This window comes from Siphateles boraxobius, unplaced genomic scaffold, assembly GCF_051911475.1.
Source record: "Siphateles boraxobius isolate OS27281-9 unplaced genomic scaffold, OSU_SipBor_1 92, whole genome shotgun sequence".
NCBI classification, from domain to species: domain Eukaryota; kingdom Metazoa; phylum Chordata; class Actinopteri; order Cypriniformes; family Leuciscidae; genus Siphateles; species Siphateles boraxobius.
The window spans coordinates 3802260-3822802 of NW_027509222.1; the positions used below are offsets into that span (position 1 = coordinate 3802260).

Genomic DNA, 20543 nt, shown 5'->3' on the forward strand with positions numbered 1-20543 from the left:
CAGTAAGTTTACCAATTCAAATGCTACTTCTATGCGACATCTGCATGATTTAATTTGATTAACAGCTCTATAGTGTCTTTTTATACTAATTGTTTTTATTGACAAAATATAAAACATTTATCAGGCAGTAAATGTGGATTTTTCAGATGAATTTGAGGAGTGCTGGTCTGGTCTTGGTCTTGACTCGGTCTTGCGTCTCTCGCCCTGCCTTGGTTTAGGTCTTGTCTTATCTGAACACACACTGGTCTTGGTCTGGATTTGGTCTCGGTTTGGTCTTGACAACAACATTACATGCAACCATGGTCTGTAGTATTAATAAAATGATTGACATTTTCATTTTTCTATTTATTTGGAAACAACATGATGACTTAGCCTATATCCAATATCATGCTTAATCAGTGATTCAGAGGTTTCATCAAGTAAACCTCAGCTGTAAAACACCATCCAAGTGCACGTGCTTGCTGTAAGAAACCTCATCTGGAGAGCTATTTAAAGCTGTCTGTTGTCTCGTTACTGTCCGTGGTGCTGAAGCGAAACGCGCAAAGTCATACGGATCATGCATTAGAAGTAATGCCACTCTCTAAATGTGAATCATTTATGAGTTACTTTTTAGATGAAGGGTACGCTCGCTCAGCAAATAAAAACTTTCCTGATGCACATGACACCGTCTGCACAGTCACGTGCGAAACGTGAGACGCGAGATCCGACTTCCATGCTCAGGTATTCCCAGGATGGAAACACGGTGACTTTAAGATACAAGACATTATAAACTGACATTCTGTTTAAAACTTTAAAACTAGAATTGTTTGCGTTGCAGCTGTTGCTCTCATTGCATCAGGGTAAAGTTGAACTATAGTCTGCTAATGACAGCGAGCGCGAGCTACTACTCATCGTTTATTGAGCTAAATCCTGTCTCGCGCATGCATGAACATTCACATGTACATGAACGTCAAGACGCTGTGGAGTTTGTATGAATGCTTTCTTAATGTTTCAATCCGTACCATCATCGCTCTCTAACACTCTGCAGACTGAAATGGAAGCTCGCGACGTGGCCTCTAATAAGATGCGCTATTTTCCTCGTTAATGTCACGTTTAAAACACCCTCCGGCTTTTAGTTTGTGTGCTCACTACGCAAATTATCGAAAAAGCTCCTCTGCAGATGCGCTGTAAGGACTGCGGATCTTCCTTAAGCGCTTGTTTAAAAATATCAGTGCAATATTCCAGGCGGTGGATGAGTCAGTGAGAAGAGGGTTTGTAGAGATTGCTTCGAGGTGAATTTTTTGGGAGAGATTCGAGTCATCGGGATTTTTCGGTGAGAAATGCATGCATTCCACTTTATTTTGGGTGTATGCATAGGCTATGCATGCACTGCGGTTTGGCATGCATATTTTTGCATGCATGTCTGACATGCCTTTTACGTGGCAGTGCTCAATATCGTTGGTGTAATAATTAATAGCATGCTAATTGTGATGGAGATGATGCGCTTTGTCTTATTGTTCCAACGCAATGAAAGAGAGCGAGAAAGAGGCGAAATCCGGGTAAAATGTAAGAGGATTTGATCCCCAACCACTGAAAGCGATTAAGTCGACAGCAGTGCAAGTGAAATTGTGCTGCATATAAAAATAGGACGGAATTGTCTTTCGATGTGAGATTGGTACCTTCCATTCTGTAACACAATCGCCATGTACTCAAGTGATCTCATTTCAGGGACATAGCTCAGTTGCTGCTCTGTTATAGTAAAGCGTTATTGTTGTGGATTTGGGTCTGGTAGATGACTAATTTGCTGTAAACCGGGAAGAGTTTCGATGAAGAGTGCGCGAGAGCTGCGCGCGCTCAGCAGCATCATCATCATCAGCAGCAGTAGCAGCAGCCTCGAGCTCAAATTCAGAACAGCTCGCATCTCAGAGCATCATCTCCTCGCATCCAGACATAAAAGACGTTTGCAAAAGTTTGAAGATAAGGTGCAATCTATTTGACGTAAGTGTAGCCTATATGACTTGATGGTTGTGTCTTGGAAATTGTAAAAACCAGTGGTTGGGGGATCACGACGGCATTAAAAGGTAGTGCCATGTTCCTGGAAATCTAAAATTGATTATGAGCTACTTTTATATGTATGATGCTTGTGGTGTGCATGTTTGCTGCGAACTTGGCTATAGTAGTGCACTGTTTGCTTAATTACTCCAATTGAATTACTACACGTTTAGGAAGAACCCCGTGGCGCACGCCCAATACTAATTCTGAGATACCTTGAAAGACATGCTTTTGACGATGCACTCTCGCGACAGAACACTAAAAGTGTGAATGTTATGGACTGTGTACGCATTAGAATCCATGTGAAGTCAGGTAATTTTGCCCAGATATATCACGTACAATTTTAATGTGTGCATCATGGAAGTGCCTCGGCGTGTGATCACGGTTTTTGCATTAAGCTGTAAATCATTTTGAATGATGTTTATGTAGGATTAGAGCACCGATCGTGTGTGTAATGATTTGCGTTAATGCGTAGCGCCGACCGTCGGAATGAAAGCACACTGCTCTTGCCTATATTGTATAGCCTATGTATAGAACTCTGTTCATATGATGCACAGACTTATTTGTGTATGAGCACAAAATAATAGTCTAAAAGGTGTAAGTGCGATTAAACATTTAGTATTTGCAAGATGGCTTGTGGCTTTGTCATATGCGGAATGACTGTCGTATTTTGCCATCCACAACTTTGATATTTATTTAATCATAATCCTGATAATGCATATACTTGCTGTAGTATTAATCTACACTATACATAAACTGTAACGGGGGCTTGGACCACCACGAAGCACCAATTCACATGAACGCGCAGTATTTATGAATATGCTCAGGCTTTACATTAGATCTTGATGGTTCAAACGAGGAAATATGAACATTTTTTTCAGTACTTGTTAAACTACCATAAAGTGTATTGTGCAATTAAAGGATTTGCTTTTAGATAATTGGTAGACTTAAGGTTTCATTAGTTAACATTAGTTACTACGTTGGGTTAACATGTATTAAGAATGAATAATACTTCTACAGCATTTATTAATCTAAAGTAATGTTAATTTCAACATTTACTAATACATTATTAAAATCAAAGGTTGTATTTGTTAACATGAGCAAACAATGAACAACTGTATTTTTATTCACTAAAATTAACAAAGATTAATAAATACTTAGACAAATGTTTTGTTCATTGTTAGTACATGTTAGTAAACTAATGTTAACTAATGAAACCTTATTGTAAAGTGTTACCAGATAATGTTATATGCAGCATCTCAAATTACCTTATTGTGAATCAACAAATCACATAACAAAATTGCTGTCCATAGACATACTTTGATTGTTAACTGTGAGTTACGCTAAAGAAAATTTTTTTTGTTTAATCTTCAAGTTTAATCAGATTTTGAATCATGTTCCAAATGAAAATTGATGCACTCCATATAATCACAAAGCTATTTTTTTCATGAAGCAGATTATTACCGTAACTTTGTATTTTCTCTTCTTTAGTGAGGATTCATCCTTTGGAGAATGATGTGGGGTGGAAGGGGAGCAGCTTGGCTTTGGATTTGGGCCTGTTTACTGGTGACCAGTGTTCTGGCTGGAAAAAGGTATTCTCTACTTTTGCTGATCACTCTCTTCGCTGTAGTTACAGTAATGTTTTTTTTTATATGTAATGACTTTGATCTAAATCTAGGTCTTTGATCTAAACCTATGATGTTAACTTGGACCAATGATCAGAACCTCCGACTTCAAAGACGATGTTATGCTAATGAAGCTTTCATTAATATATTCATTCTACTGTTACTTGCTTTTACTGTTTACTGCGTGGCTCATGGTGTGTTATTCATTTATAAGTGATTTTTTTTCTTACATACATTGTGAAGTAAGAAAACAAGATTATGTGTGAGTCCATCATCCATAAGCAATATCACTGAATTAGTTTATTTAATTGGAACAAGACAAAAACATAAAGTAGAATAGATTTGTTTTAAAGTTTCTTTAAATATTGAGGATAAATGCAGAGGTTTGTAATCAAACTTTTTTCCCCCTCTGGGAGGATGTGGCTTCAGAGAGTATACGTCCTGTTGGATCTGATTTGAGTTTTTTTTTTAAATTTAAAATTTGAAGTGTGATTTTAACTGATGACTGTTACGTTTTTTTTATCAATGCAGCTTGGATTTTTCTGTGCTATTAGCAGAGAATGATGCTGCCGTTTAGAAAAAACAACGACAACAAAAACAGTGTTTTAATGATGCATGTAATTCCACATTTTGCACAGATCAGTAATCATGATTGCAAAATAATCATTGCAACACAAATGTCATGCCACATTTTGCTTGCTTTAGATATATGTTATACGTTTATGCAGGTGACAGTCACAGTATTGTATTCATTCCCATTAATATTTAAGAGCAATACTTTAAAAATGCCATAGGCATACAATGTCTTATTTGTAAGCTGTGTGTGAGAGCAGAGAGCACTGTTGCTGTCTATATGACCTGTAGATGGGGTTGCTGTACAATGTTTAATGGAGATCTGTTTTCTGCTCATAAGCACATGGATTTTATATTGTGTTATTCATCACTGCATGTTTTTTTCATTCAAACAATTACCACCAAATGTACCTATATATATATATATATATATATATATATATATATATATATATATATAGGTACTTGAAGATATATATATATATATATATATATATATATATACACACACACACACACACATAGTAGTCTGCTGCGATTTTTCTCTGACTCTGAATTTTGTGCATTCTAATATAATTGTTAATATTATTATTATTATTATTATTATTATTATTATTATTATTATTATTATTATTATTATTATTAACAGAAAAAACAAAATATGTAATTTTAGGTCAGGCTGACATTACCAGCATGCTGTGAGTGTTGTATGCGTAATATATGAGACTACGTTTTCCTCTCATGACCCCTTTTCAGTGTCGCTCACAGAGTCTGTGTGCATGTGCGTGTATGTCTCTCTGCGCCGATGGGGGAAGGGTGGAAGTATTCTCATTTTATTATTCTCGTTGTTTTTGTGGCAGTCTGTTGTTGAATTCAATGAGCTCCAAAGTTGTGAGACCACTTGTGAAAAAAAAAAATCTCTATTTTGCATTTTTATAATAGATTAAGGTTAACACATTATTTTAGGTGACATGGTTACATGTTATTACATGTTCTTATTATAGTAATAACAGTAAATTATGCATTATTACAAGTAACTAACCCTAAACCAAACCATAACCCTAACTGTATGGTAAGTACATGTAGTTAATTAATATTACTCAGCACTTATGTGAGTAAGTACAATGTAACTGTGTCACCTTCAAATAAAATGTGACCGAATAAATGAACACAGGAGAAAATAATCAGAATGTAATACCAAAATATTGAGAGAATACTGCTCGAGTCTGCAAGTTTGTATAAACCAGCATGATTTTAAAATGTTTGCTGTAATTGAAGCAATGAAATAGAAATTAAAATGGTCAGTATTGACCAGTCATTGCCAATCATAACGTTTCGTTGAAAACAGTTAAAATCCCAGATTTTCAAAGTGACACTGTTCAGACTTTCAAAGTTCAGACTTTTAAACCTCATAGACCTCATAACATGCGTTCTTTGTGACAACGGAAATTCTGCAGGGAGACTGCTTGAGATGAGAACATTAAAATAAGTACACGACGTGTGCACTCTTCTTCTCAGCTAATTTTATTTAACTGCTTTGAATCGGTAGTTGTCATTTGTCTATGTAGGTTAAATAGAATATTCCTAGTGAAATTACGTACAATAACAGATATGAAAAAAGGGATACAAGGATAACCTGCATTACAATGCGTGTGATGTCTCCCTTTTTTGGGGACTCTGTTTCTTTCTTTCTGTCGAGCTCTCTCCCTCTATCTTCGCCATGTCAAAACACCGTGGTCCGTGGTCCTTGCTAACTAATCGTGATGACCTCATCCTCTCCTTGAAATCTGTTTCCATGCAAGCTAATTTTTAAAACATCAAACAGTGTGATTGAATCTGCTGCCGCACTTGTCGCCCAGTACCTTTTAGCAGGAAAAGAATGTCAATGATTACCAAAAAAGCAAGCAATTACGTATGAACGGCCACCGGTGATAGTTTTTAGGGGATGACAAATTGGTCACCATCCTTACAAGCTCTTAATCATAAAATACCATTTTACACTATATGAATACACTGCATTTTTCTTATAATCATTTGTCTGAAATACTTATGTGCAAAGATGTTAACTGAGTTCATTATTTTTGCAGTCATAAGTGTGTCTTTTTAACATTTGGCTTCATGATGCCAGAACTCAGAATATCCACATGGATATTTGCATATAAAACAGTATTTTAGCTAATTAATAATGCATTGTTCCTCTGAATATACCCCTTTTCTCCTAAGATGGAATGAGACTTGTTTTTTGTCTTCAGGCTAATACATTGCAAATTCTCTTTAAACAGACTGGATGTTTGAGAATTACCCCGAGGAGGGTGTCTGATTTTACACAACAGACCGCCACCCTTTGCCTTTGATTATTGCTTTTGTTGGGTTTTGAATTAAACATCTGCTGTTTTGCATTGTCAGCTCCAATCCGAATGCAGATGAGCAGAAAGACAACACCACAGTTTTCACCAGGATTCTGGACAGCCTCCTCGATGGCTATGACAACCGTCTTAGGCCTGGTCTAGGAGGTAGGTACAGAAGTTTCACTAATGCTTTATACACATGTGTCCCAGTTTTCAGCCTTATGGGAGTTCTTTGGTTTTAACGGTAAAAAGAAAATGGCTTTCCAGATAAACTTCTGGTGGTAAATGTAGTCCAGAGGAAAAAGTTTCCACAAACACATACTATTCACCATTTATGTCCAGGCTATTTGTATCTCTCTGATTTGATGCACTCAAGTCAGCGAGGGTGTCATGATCTTGACTTGTTTAGTTTAATAGTTTCATTGTCATGTTCCGTTTTTTTTTTTTTTTCATGGTTCTCCCTGTTCCTGTTTGCTTGAGTTCTTGTTTCTAGTTTGTTCCATGGTTTGATTAGTTACACACCTGTTATCTGTTTCTTTAATTATCTATGTGTATTTAAGTCTTCTGTTTTCTTGTATCTCTGTTCCACGTTAAAGTTGGTGTTAGATGTGTAGTGTGATATCGTTCTCCGTGTTTATTAAAGTTTCTTGTTTCATCATCATTCTGCGTCACACATCTAATCTTTGGATTTAGGTACATGCTACCCATGACAGAGGGTCACGCTGTTATTATTTTATTTGGATTAAACCATGGACGCTTTTCTAAGTTTTTTATTGCACCAAAAACACCTAAAAATTTCACTGGCCAGTAGCTCAATTTTATTTACTTGCCAAATGCATTTTTCCATCACAATTAAATCATGGTAAGAGACTTTTTAAAGTGGCACATATTTCCTTTATACTAGGGGTGTGCAGTGAACCCATTATTTGTATCTGTATCCGGATAAAACCTAGACGTAGGCAGAGCTTTAACCGGATTTTGTTAAATTACTTGATAAGACTGTTTGAATTTCTGTTCCCTTCATAGTTATCAATTAACAAATATGCCTTGTATAACTCATAAAAAAAATATATATATATTTAAAAAAAAATTGGCGTAGCATCAGTTCTTGCAGGTCAAGTTAAGCAAGCTCGCATCAGTGACTCTCAGCTGATACAGGTCTACCTATAAGAATATGACGCCTATCACTGTATACATATATAAGCTCTTCAGTATTATCAGTTTCAGGAGCAGATTACCCAACACACTCCCCCACCTCTCGTCAGTCAGGGTTTGACATTCTGATTCCCCTTGAATCAAAATAAATTCTTGAATAATGTTGTACTTTAAAATATTGAATTAATGATATCTGCAATACATTCATGTTGGTTCTGTTCTGTTTAGTTTTCCCGATCACGATAAATAAATATATAAATGTCTTCTAGTTAAAACAATAATAATAAATGTTAAATAAAAGAAAATTGTAATTTAAATGCAAATCTTTACAGATTAATGGCTTAAAGAGTACATAAATGCTGGCCATTACCGGAAGTGAGTGAGACAAAGAAACATATCATGTGTCTTATTGAACAAGGTTTAAAACATTTAAATAGACATATCAGGTAGTAGAAAATGTGTATGATGTAGTATTTTAGTTTATATTACTCATGGCTATTATCTGTGATCGTGCAGTGCTCATTTTATTCAGTTAACACTTCACACACTCGTTATTGCGTAGTGATGTTAGAGGTTAATGTATCATTTTGTGCTATCCCCTGTCTCAGCTGTTATCCAGCAAACATGAGGACTCTCTGTGGCTGCCGAATATTTCTCCCATTATTCGATAGAATTCATTATTTGTTTTTTTCACCAAGCATTTCAACATTTTCTATAATGTCTAAATCTATAAAAAGTATAATTTTTACTACATATAAGTGTTTCATCTATGTAAATCTTTCATTCACAGTAACTGCCTTTCATTATGCCATTACTATCAAATGTTTCATTTGCATGTCTTCTTGTTCAGTTTAATACTATTATAATACTATTATTAATCCATTAACAGATTATCAAAAGATTTTTTTATAGATGTAGATTCTATATAACTGTTTTGCAATTTCGGAAACAGAAAACCGAAATAAAATAGGAATAGTTTAATTTATCTTAGATGATAACCACAATGTTCCGAAGTGGAACTTCGACGCTGCGTCATGGTGTTTATGATATGTGGGAACACTCCACATGTACCGGTTTCTAAAACACGTGTGAATACATGCCCATTTTGATTGACTACGGCAGTTGGGTGACATCACAGGCACACCAACAGGCTATAAGAGGGTGCCAGAAGAAAATGTCATCAGCTTTTTTGTCTTCAGGAAGCCACTTTGTATGAGTGTGTACATGTGAAATCTGAACCCGTGTTTCTCTCTGTGTTTGAAAAGTATCATGCAGCATGAAAAGAAAAAGTGGGTTAGAAAATGTATCATGCCCTGACCTCGTTTCATTACAAGTAGAGGATACACATGAGATGTGTGTCATGTCTTGGAGTGGAGCATATGCACGGTCAGCTCTCAAAGAGGTCTGGCTGTGTTCACTGTGACTGTTTTACATGATGAAGCTCTACTTCCACCTGGCTTTCTTTAAGGGGGATAAGAGCCAGGTGTCTGCACCCCGTGGTTCCCGTGCTGAGGCGGCGCAGTGACTTAGGTCATGGGTTTTGGAATTGGAACTGGCGGAGGAGTTAAAGATGGGTCTATCCCTTTCTCAAACTTCACCCACTAACTTAGCCACTCTCATGCCTGATCTGGAAGCTCGTTTGTCTGCTTCTTCCGATCTGCCAGAGACATTTACATTTTACATTTACATTTATTCATTTAGCTGACGCTTTTATCCAAAGCGACTTACAATTGCTATATTTCAGAGGTCGCACGCCAGCAACTAGGGGTTAAGTTGCGATTGGAGCAACTAGGGGTTAAGTGTCTTGCTCAGGGACACATTGGTGTCTCACAGTGGATTCGAACCCGGGTCTCTCACACCAAAGGCATGTGTCTTATCCACTGCGCAATGAGTTAGACCAAAGACTAGAAGGACATTTCAATTCTATTACTTATGAATTGGAGAAATTGCAATGCGCAATATGGTAGAATACGTCCTGCCTTCTAAGTAAAAGAGACAATTTCTGATTGGCAAAGCCATTGCGTCACTACAGCTGCCGTTAGAAGACTCACACTTAGGACTGCACAATCTCATTGGCTGGTCTTGCCTAAAAATTAAGATTTTTTCAAGCATAAGAAACAACATTTATGGGACAGTTCATGTCAGATTTTGTTGCTGATTTGAAATATGTTATTTAGTTGTGAGTTCGGCAAGCAGTTTTTGAGATGTCAGGATTCAAGTCTTGAATGCCTGAAATTGCAGCCCGTAGGTATTGCAAATATGGCCGCCAAGTGAACAGACTTTTCTCGAAAGGGACTTTGGTTAGACGTGACGGAGTTGAGATGGATGTTTTAAGTGTGCCCGTGAGCCCAGAGAAAAGGAGGAATGTGCTCCAGGCAGATTAGATGAGCAATTCCTCCCAGGACATAACGCTTTCCTCCCATGAACCTTCTTTTTCTTCCTGATCTCCACGATGAGGTGTCAAGACAATTGCGAGCTATCTCTCTCCTGGCGTGGCATCCTCATGGAAGGCTCGCACCTTGCCATCTAAGCCCCGCCAAACTGCATTGCAGGACTTATTGAAGGACATCAATTAAGGCAAGGGGATGTGTCCAGATAAAGTCCTGGAGATCCTCCCTTGAGACGGTGCAGAAGTTCAGGGAGGGCGAAAGTTAAATTTCTTAAATTTAAAGTTAAAGCGGCATTGGAGAAATACACCCCCCACTAAAGAGCTAAAATATTTTGCACTTTTTAAAAGGGGAGGTGTTATTCAGATAGGTAGATCAGGTAAATGAGCTGTCTTTAACTTCTCTGTCAGAACGCATAATGAGATGTCGAAGCGTTGTGGTTGAGGTTGAGCTTTGTAAGCTTTGTATTGCATCCGACTATTGCAGTGGTGTTGGATTAGGGAATTGGAACAGTTCTTATTCTCCTGTTGGAGATGTGATCTTTCCCTGATGCAGGGAAGCGTTTAATACTATCTGCCGATAGATGCATTTGCTCCTGTTCTCTCGCATCGTTTGCCTCTCCTTCTCAATGGAGGCGGGGCTCATTTGCATATTCATAGAACCGCGTATACTAAATGAGGCAAGGGTGTAGAGTTACATTCAAACTATTTTAACACATGTAGAATTTTTTTTCCAAGGAAATAACTTTTAAATTTCATTTTTGTGATCAAAGATTAGTTTTAAGGGAAACAATTATTGAGTTTAGGGGGACTTTAAGGTTAATAAATTGTTAACAAAGCATTATCTAACTACAGCTTATAAACCATTAATTATAAACTAATATTTATATATATATATATATATATATATATATATATATATATATATATATATATCACTTACTATTAATGTCTAATAAAGATATGTTTAAAGCACTTAATTAATGGCAAATTTTAGCTATGATACAAGTATGATCAGTTTAGATGTAAAAACAATTAGATATTGAATGCAGAAACGTTTCTTGTCAAGAATGTCATGGATTAGCTTTGATCAGATCTGACTAATTAATTAAGTTGGCAAGAATCTCTTCACACATGTGGCATATGTTTTTTAATTTTCAATGTTTTTGTTTGGCCTTACTCCCAATACCTGATGGACTAACAACTTCCATCAACATCAGTCATTATTACATGATAGATAGACACTGTTTTTCTTGGAGGCAAGATAGTAAGGTTCATTTCTGCATAAACAACACCGAACTATTTATGCAGAACGTTATAGTGAGGTTTTTACTTGATATGATTTTAAATTTAAGTTCTTTTGTGAAAAGAAAAGATAAGAAAAGGAAACTGGATCAAAATATCCCAGGAATTATTGGAAGCGTGTTGCCAGAGCGAGATACTGTAGAACTCATGCAGTTTGAGTGTGCTGAACCTTTATTAGATCAAAGACAGGCAGGTTGAACCTCTGGATTAAAGGGTTGTTTAAACTAATTAACAATTCTGATTGACACTCTAACTCCTAATTTCTTGCTTCAACAGAGCGTGTAACTGAAGTCAAGACTGACATTTTCGTGACGAGTATTGGACCAGTATCGGACCATGACATGGTAAAACCTCTTTTTTCTTTCTTTCTTTAAATGTCATAAATTTTTTTGTGTTGCCATTGTTCAGAGGAATCATTTACATGGTTAAATGATATTTGCGGCTACTGTATATACTCTAACCTGTTTGTTGTTTTGTGGTGCAAACTGCCCCATTTAGTTTCAGCCTCCCCTGCACACATTTAACCCTCCAGCTGTGATATGGCTCTAAATGTTATTATTTTGTCTTTTTAGACTTACTGACGACTTTCTATTCACACTGTTTTAATACCTAATTTCTTTTATAAAACTTGTCATTTCACCTTCTTTGACTTGTATTAAATGTCCTTATAAAAAAAGAGATAAAAAAGAAACATTCCATTGATCTTTACTTTTCAAAAATAGTCATAAAACATAATTGCTCCCGGAAGTGGTGCATGGGCTAGCAAGCATGATAACTTAGCACAGCATAAAAATAAAACAATTTATGACATTAAAAACATGTTTGTTTGTTTTTTGCTCCAAACCGTCCCGGGTTACGTATGTAACCCTAGTTCCCCGAAGGGACGGACGCTGCGTGAAATCGCAGTGGGAACGCCCTCAGCGTGACGCGTCTGAAGCATGAATGAAATCAGTCAATGGAGAGAATGAGCGTACGGCAAGTGACGTCATCGACCAGGAAGCTATAAATATCCCCTGAGTACACAACACGCCAGCTTAAAAGTTACTGAAGCAGCGACCCAAGGGGATGCCGAGAGTATGGCAGGACACGCAGCGTCCGTCCCTTCGGGGAACTAGGGTTACATACGTAACCCGGGACGTTCCCCTTCAGGGACTACCGCTGCGTGAAATCGCAGTGGGAACGCAATACCCACATCCCCATACGACCAAATCCCCGTCGTGTGTCATTAGGAGACACAAACCGACGAGAGAACCTGAGCCCCGGGAGTGGAGCTAAGATCGAGGGAATAAAATCTAACGAAAGTGTGCGGTGAGGACCAGCCTGCCGCATCACAAACGTCCTGAAGAGAAGCTCCTGAAAGAAGAGCTGTAGAAGCAGCCATACTCCGGGTGGAATGAGCCCTTACAGCCAAAGTGAAGGCTGATGGGCCGAACCATAAGCAAGTGGGATGGCCTCGACCACCCACTTGCTCATCCTTTTTCTAGATGCAGGACATCCTTTCTTAGGTGACCCAAACAGACGAACATTTGTTCCGATCTCCTCCACAGGGCAGCTCTGTGGACGTAAGCATCAAAACCCAAACTGGGCACAGCAAATTAATTTTCTCCTGGTCTGACGTCAGAAAAGGCGGAGGACAGAAAACCTGCAGAACTATAGGTCTAACTGAAACAGTTGGAACCTTAGGAACATAACCTGGTCTCGGAAAGAGAAAGGCCTTAACCAACCAGGAGCAAATTCCAGGCACGAGGGAGCCACCGAAAGTGCTTGAATATCTCCAATTCTTTTTAGAGATGAGAAAGCGAGAAGAAGGATAGTCTTTAGAGTAAGAAACTTTTCCGAAACTTCCTCGATGGGCTCGAAAGGAGCAAGGGAGAGACCTTCTAAGATGACGGCCAGATCCCAAGCTGGTACCCTTGTGCGAACTGCAGGCCTCAGCCTCAAGGTGACACGAAGGAAGCGAGACATAAGCGGGTGTTTCCCGAGGGAACCTCCACTTGAAGGGTTGTGGTAAGCAGCTAAGGCCGCCACATACACCTTCAGTGTGGAGTGGGATAACCCTGTGGAGAGACGGTCCTGCAGGAAATCCAGGACTGTACCAACCGGGCAGTTAACTGGGTCCTGCTGGCGCTCTCCACACCAAGAGGTGAAAAGTTTCCACCTCGCGGCATATAACTTCCTCGTGGAGGGAGCTCTGGATCGGAGGATGGTCTCAACGACCTCAGCCGAGAGACCAGAATCTATGAGCTGGGCCCCCTCAGAGGCCAAGCCCACAGCCTCCATAGCTCTAGACGGGGGTGAAAGATCGACCCACTCGCCTGAGAGAGCAGATCTCTCCTGATCGGTATCTCTAGGGGAGAGCCGTTGAGGAGAGACACTAGGTCCGCAAACCATACCCGGGCCGACCAGAACGGGGCTATTAGCAGGAGACTGAGCCCGTCCCGGCGAACCCTCTCCAGAACTCCTGGGAGCAGAGCGATCGGGGGAAAAGCGTACAAGCGTGACCTCGGCCACGGATGTACCATCGCATCCAACCCCAGCGGGGCTGGATGGCTGAGAGAGAACCACAGCGGGCAGTGTGATGTTTCTCGAGAAGCAAATAGGTCTACCTCGGCAAGACCGAAATGTTTCCATAGGAGTTCCACCACCTCGGGGTGAAGACTCCATTCCCCGGGCCTCGGCCCCTGTCTTAACAGGATGTCTGCCCCCTGATTTAAATACCCCGGGAGATAAAAGCTCTCAGAGAAAGAATTTTCCCCTGGGACCATAGAAGGATCTGACGTGCCAGTTTGTAAAGCGGGCGAGAACGCAAACCCCCCTGACGGTTGATATAAGAAACCACCGATGTGTTGTCTGTCTGGACAAGAACATGGTGGCCCCTTAGGTCTGGGAGGAAGTGTTTCAGAGCCTGAAACACCGCCAACATCTCTAGGCAGTTTAAGTGCCACAGACGATGATGGTCCTCCCACAGACCCTGAGCCCACCCGTGAGAGAGGCATCTGTCATTAGCATAACGCGACGACAAGGAGCTCCTAACACAGGGCCTTGGGACAGAAACCAAGGATCTTTCCACATGATCAGGGCGTGATGACACCGTCGCAAACTCACGATCATGCGAAGCGGATTTCCCCTCGGGGAGAATCCCTTGGTCCTGAGCCACCACTGTAACAGTCTCATGTGCAAGAGGCCAAGAGGTATCACGTTGGACGCAGCTGCCATGAGACCTAGCAGTCTCTGGAACTGTTTTACAGTGGATGACTGGCCTAGCTTGACCTGATCTACTGCAGCGAGAATCAAAGCAATACGAGCAGGTGACAATCGTGCCTGCATCGTCGTTGAATCCCACACTACACCTAGAAAAGTGGTTCTCTGTAATGGAGAAAGAACACTCTTTTTGGCGTTGAGCCTCAGCCCCAGTCACTTGATATGAGCAAGAACGACATCTCGGTGCCGAACCGCCTGTTGTTCCGATTGAGCTAGAATCAAGCAATCGTCTATATAGTACAGAAAGCGGATGCCCTATAACCTCAGCGGGGCTATAGCAGCATCCGTACACTTCGTGAATGTTCGGGGTGACAGTGCTAGGCCGAACGGAAGAACCCGATATTGGTACGCTTCGCCCCCGAAAGCGAACCTCAGGAACTTCCTGTGTTGAGGGAGGATAGATACATGGAAGTAAACGTCCTTTAGATCTATCATGACAAACAAGTCCTCGGATCTGATTTGAACATCCCCAGTGACAGACACAGCGCCCTGTAACGTACTGGCAGGGAACAGCTGGTCTGGGCACTCCACAACCCTCCTCGGAGGGGGCGAGCGTCCCTCGGGAAATCGCTCGCCGAGTCTCTCTACGCCCTGTGAAGGCAGGGTTAGTAGAGCAGACCACTGAGGGCATCGGAAAAGACAGGGCACCGTGTTCTTGTGCAGTGAACTCAGGTCTTTCACGATAGGGACCACCCTCAGAACCCTGACGTTCAGCACGTCAGGTTTTTTTTTTTTTCGATGAAGTAGTATCCTAACTCCCTGCTGGGTGGGGGACCCATTCCGCCAGGAACTCTACTAAGGGAACCAGCCTCTCGAGGCTGGCCTCCGGATGAACATCCCGAGTGACAGACACAGCGCCCTGTAACATACTGGCAGGAAACAGCTGGTCTGAGCACTCCACAACCCTCCTTGGAGGGGGCGAGCGTCCCTCGGGAAATCGCTCGCCGAGTCTCTCTACGCCCTGTATAGGCAGGGTTAGTAGAACAGACCCCTGAGGGCATCGAGAAAGACAGGGCACCGTGTTTTTGTGCGGTGAACTCAAGTTTTTCCCGATGGGGACCACCCTCAGAGTCCTGACGTTCAGCCAGTCAGGACTTTTTCTACGCGGCCTTTCTGGCGACAATGACTGTCCTCAGATCAGTCCTGCCCCGAGAAGGCCGCGCCGGAGAGCACCCCGCCTCGTCCCTCCAGTTTCTCTGCAGGGGGGCACGAGACGTGACACTCCGCTTCTGCTGTGCTCTTTTTGAAGACGAACTCGACGAAAGACTTTGCTCTGGTTGAACATTCTGCGTGACAGACACAGTGCCCTCTAACGGCGCACCGGCAGGGAACGACTGGTCTGAACACACTAGAACCCTCCTTAGAGGCGGCGAGCGTCCCTCGGGAAAGCACTCGCCAGACCCTTCTACGCCCTGTTTCGGCAGGGTTAGTAGGACGGGCCCCTGAGGGCGCCGGGAGAGACAGGGCACCCTTAAGGGAGGTGAACGCAAGTCTCTCTCGGCGGGGACCCCCCTCAGATTTCCTTTGAGCAGGTTGGCCTGAAAAGCCTGCATAAAAGTCATCGTATGCAAACATGCAGCCGCCTGTCGAGCCACCGAGTAAGCCTTCCCCACCAGCACAGAGGTATATATATTTATTTATTTATTTATTTTTTGGTGGAAGAGCCGGTGCTTTAAGTGAAGACGATGAAGCAGGAGAGAGATAGCTCGCAAGCGTCTCCTCCGCCTACAGTATCGTCACATAACCAGCAGATTTAGCACCAACAATGTTACCATAAGCATTGGACTGATTTGTGTAAATTCTGCTTGAAACCGGTCTAACCCAGGTCTTTGAAAACTCAGCATGAAGATCTGGGAAGAACGGTAAGCACCGGCTAGAAGGTTGAGGTCGTGCAGACAGAAATCTATCATCTAGATTGCTTTTAATTCTAGAAACCTGTCTATCAGCTGGCCACTCGATACTGTTATTTTATTATTATTATTTTTTAGCTTTTCAACAGCCCGAGATAATACATCCATCAAACCTTCTTCATTTGCAGTATAATGTGATAAACTAGTTTTCTCTGATAATAAACTTTCGACATCCAGCTCCTCAGAACTGGAAAATCTCAATTCAACATCATCATGTGCCTCCACCTGGGCAGAAGTAACCGCCGCAGCGCCTGCTTCCAGAGCCGGGTGAGAGGCACTAGATCTCGTCGGAGATAGCTGAGATAGGGCGGAGCCCGTCTCAACGTCGCCAGCGAGATCCATCTGCGAGCCCCAAGACAAGCGCCGCCGCTCTGCCTCAACAGAAGCGGGACCCGAGCCTCGGGGAGCTCGCAGCAAATCACTCTCCTCGAAGAGCGATCGCCGCGAGCGCAGAGTTCTCAAGGGAAAACGCTCGCAATGCTGACAATCGACTCCCTCGAGAGCCGACTGGGCATTGCTGCACTCCCAAACAAGCCACACTTAGCTCGTGTGAATCCCCACCCGTGATGTGCCGAGTACAGGGGGGAACACACTTCTTATACTGCTCGCTCATATTGGTTTTTTTATATAAAATATATATAGTGAAAACTCCTGACAAAACAGACAAACACAATCGACAGATTCAGACACACACAGAGCTGCTGAAGTAACTAAAAGCTGGCGTGTTGTGTACTCAGGGGATATTTATAGCTTCCTGGTCGATGACGTCACTCGCCGTACGCTCATTCTCTCCATTGACTGATTTCATTCATGCTTCAGACGCGTCACGCTGAGGGCGTTCCCACTGCGATTTCACGCAGCGGTAGTCCCTGAAGGGGAACTACTTTATAACATCATTCGAGTGTTTGAAATAACCTTCTGTAATCCCATGTGGCTTCTTAACCCAAAATGAGGCATAAAATATATTATTTTATAGTATTCTGCACTATTATAAAGGCTATGTCAATTAGCAGTGCATTATAAATATAATTTTTTCTCAGATAAATCATATATTGTCACAATGTCACACAATGTTATTGTCTTCATATTTAATCAGTCAAATCTGCATGCTATTCAGTGGCATCGATGTCTGGATGCCTTTGTCCATATTAGGGATTTTTGGGAACGTCATAAGATTGATAAATGTATTGGCCAGATTTACTAACAGCTTGCACCAGTGCAAACCCTCTTTTGGCATTAAAAAACTATTGTTAAAAAACTATTGTCAGAATTTACTAAAGATACAGTAAACTCACAAAAATTTGCACTAAAAAGGCGAGAACGGTTATTCTTGCGACTGTCCTTATTGCATATGCCTTTGTATGAGTTTCCCTTTCAGACGCAAAATTTATGGGAGGAAAGTATTTCAATGAATCACGCAAGGTGATTTACTAAGGTTTGTGCAAGTTTACTGGAATTTCCGCAATTATTTACAGCCCAAAAAAAGCATGTCTTAAACCAGACGCTAATTTGCGCAGCCCTTGGTAGATTGTGTTGGACATAATGGAAATGATCCGGCTGCGTCAGTGTTTTTAATTTGCGAGTCGTCATTAGATCCCATTCAGAACTTTACACTCCCATTGGCGCTTTTATGGAATTGCGCCCGTATGCTAATTTTCCTTGTCAAGTAAATCTGGCCCTATGAGTCTGACTTGTGGACTTTCTGTACGAGGGTGCCCTCCAGATTTCAGTATGAATTAAACAGACATTACATCGGTGTTTAGCGCTCAAATCGCCTCATTTTTGGTAAAAATGGAAAAAATATTACTTCTCTCTATATTTGAAGTTAACATTTGAGAATCCATCAATACTTATCTAAATGTGCACGCTTTTGAACTAAAAGCCCTGAGAGACAACAGTACAGGAGTTATGTTCTCAATGGGTGTAGCTGAGGCTCATATTTCCTATTAAATATATTGATTTAGTTTTTCATTTTCATAACGCCTGCCACAAATTAACAAATTACTGTCACTGTATGATTTTTTATCAGAAGCTTGAGTCTTAGACTTTTTTAATAATGTATTGTTTGTCAATAATTATATTATTTTGCTTTTAAACTTACAGTAACTTTGACCTAATGTAAACAAAGAACGCTTCAGGATACCGGCATCCTCCCACGGGTTAACAGCTTAATATGATTATGTGTCACTCTAGGGTTGCAGCAAGGATTAGTAGAGGCTGAATCTAATCGCAAGCAGTTGATTTTGAATGAAAATAAATAAATAAAATAAAACTCAAAATAACACTTCTCAGATTCTCAGAATACAAAAACACGGCAAACAGAACAACCACTAATACGGACAAGAACGGACAAAGAACGTTTTTCTCTTCTTCTTCATTCATCCAGTTATGTAAGTTTGCCTAGAACAAGCGGCTGTACCAGTATCAGTGTTAGGTGTAATGCATTCCTAAGTAATTAATTACTATAATATAATTACTTTTCCCTTGAAAAAGTAAAGTAAGGGATTAATCTTAATTTCCTATAATTTAATTACAGTTACTTCTGATGTAATTGCATTAAATACTGTATCGGCTTTAAAACAATTCTAAAAGCAATAGTGGATTTAACATCAGAATTTTAACGTCTAATGTTAAAAATGTATGTTATTATTAATGAAACCTTCACGCTTTAAATACTTTGGTCAGTTCAAGAATAATTTATGCAATTTTATATTATTTATTTGAAAGAATTAAAAGAACAATTTCATGTATATCCTTGTTCAACTGGTCGAAGTTGATATGTTATTTAGAAAGTAAATTATTAACGCAATACTTTTTAGACCGAGTAATTAGTACAGTAATCTAAATACAGTGTTGAAGATGTAATTACTAGCAATTAATTAATACTTTTTTTGAGTAACTTAACACTAATCAGTGTCATAATGGATGATCATGTCATGATCAAATGGGGGGGGGGGGGAGGGGGGAGGGGGGAGGGGGGGTCCCCGCAGCTATGGCAATCAGTAGTTGTTAGAGTGATTCATGACGCTAATTATAGCCATCAATGCCTCAGAAAGCTCATGGCTCCTCCTGTGCCTGCAGTTTTACCGACATTACTGCACAACAGCTATTTTACAAGTATCAATTAGATACTAAAAAGTATTTGAGGATAAATGAAGAAGCTTGTTTTGTCACATTCCAAGCTTAACAGCACATGGTGACTATGAACTATAATTGTATGACAATATACATTTTTTTAAACAAAATACTTTTTCTAACAAATTATTTATTGAAACTAAAACTACACATTGATTTAAGATAAATTTGAAAATAGTATCAAAATGAAACTGAAAATATGTGGTCTTGCAGGAGTACACCATAGATGTGTTCTTCAGGCAGAGCTGGAAGGATGAGAGGCTGAAATTCAAAGGTCCCATGGCAGTGCTTCGTCTCAACAATCTCATGGCTAGTAAAATCTGGACCCCCGACACATTTTTCCACAATGGCAAGAAGTCAGTCGCCCATAATATGACCATGCCTAACAAACTTCTACGGATCACAGAGGAAGGAACTCTGCTTTACACCATGAGGTGAAGCTGCTACTTGTTTTTCATCTGCTTAGCAAGAACAGAAGGTGCATTTGATGACCTTTTCATGCTATTTCCTTTTAATGTTGGTGTTTTATCTCAAGTGATTGCACTTAAGAACCAAGCAGTAGTAATTTATATCTATAGGGTGTGTGGCCTGACTGTCCAGGGTGTTTCCCTGTCTATAGCTTGACCCTACAGAGGATAAGCTGTTTGGGTATGAATAAGATGGATGGATATAAATATTTATTTTTATTTAAAAGTACATATTAAATATATATTATAATAACAACAAAATGTGTATATATTAAATAACATTGTGGTAATGCCAATTTTTGGATAATCTAGTGAATTAAATATATTAAACACAAAAAGTTAAATGT

At 40.3% G+C, this 20543-nt stretch overlaps 1 protein-coding gene across 5 annotated transcripts in view; it reads left to right on the forward strand.

Moving 5' to 3' along the window:
• The first annotated feature begins 588 nt into the window (after nt 1-588).
• Nucleotides 589-20543, forward strand: part of gabra1 (gamma-aminobutyric acid type A receptor subunit alpha1) — a 43730-nt gene continuing 23775 nt past the window's right edge. The window contains exons 1-5 of one of the 5 annotated variants that reach the window (XM_077224835.1): nt 589-720; nt 3523-3623; nt 6636-6742; nt 11700-11767; nt 19943-20163. In XM_077224835.1, the coding sequence (XP_077080950.1) occupies nt 3544-3623; nt 6636-6742; nt 11700-11767; nt 19943-20163 (476 nt within the window). In that variant the 5' untranslated portion in view covers nt 589-720; nt 3523-3543. Of the gene's footprint in view, nt 1313-1426; nt 2061-2221; nt 2344-3522; nt 3624-6635; nt 6743-11699; nt 11768-19942; nt 20164-20543 lie in introns of those variants that run through there. The other 4 variants (XM_077224833.1, XM_077224834.1, XM_077224831.1 and 1 more) reach the window with 4 other exon arrangements.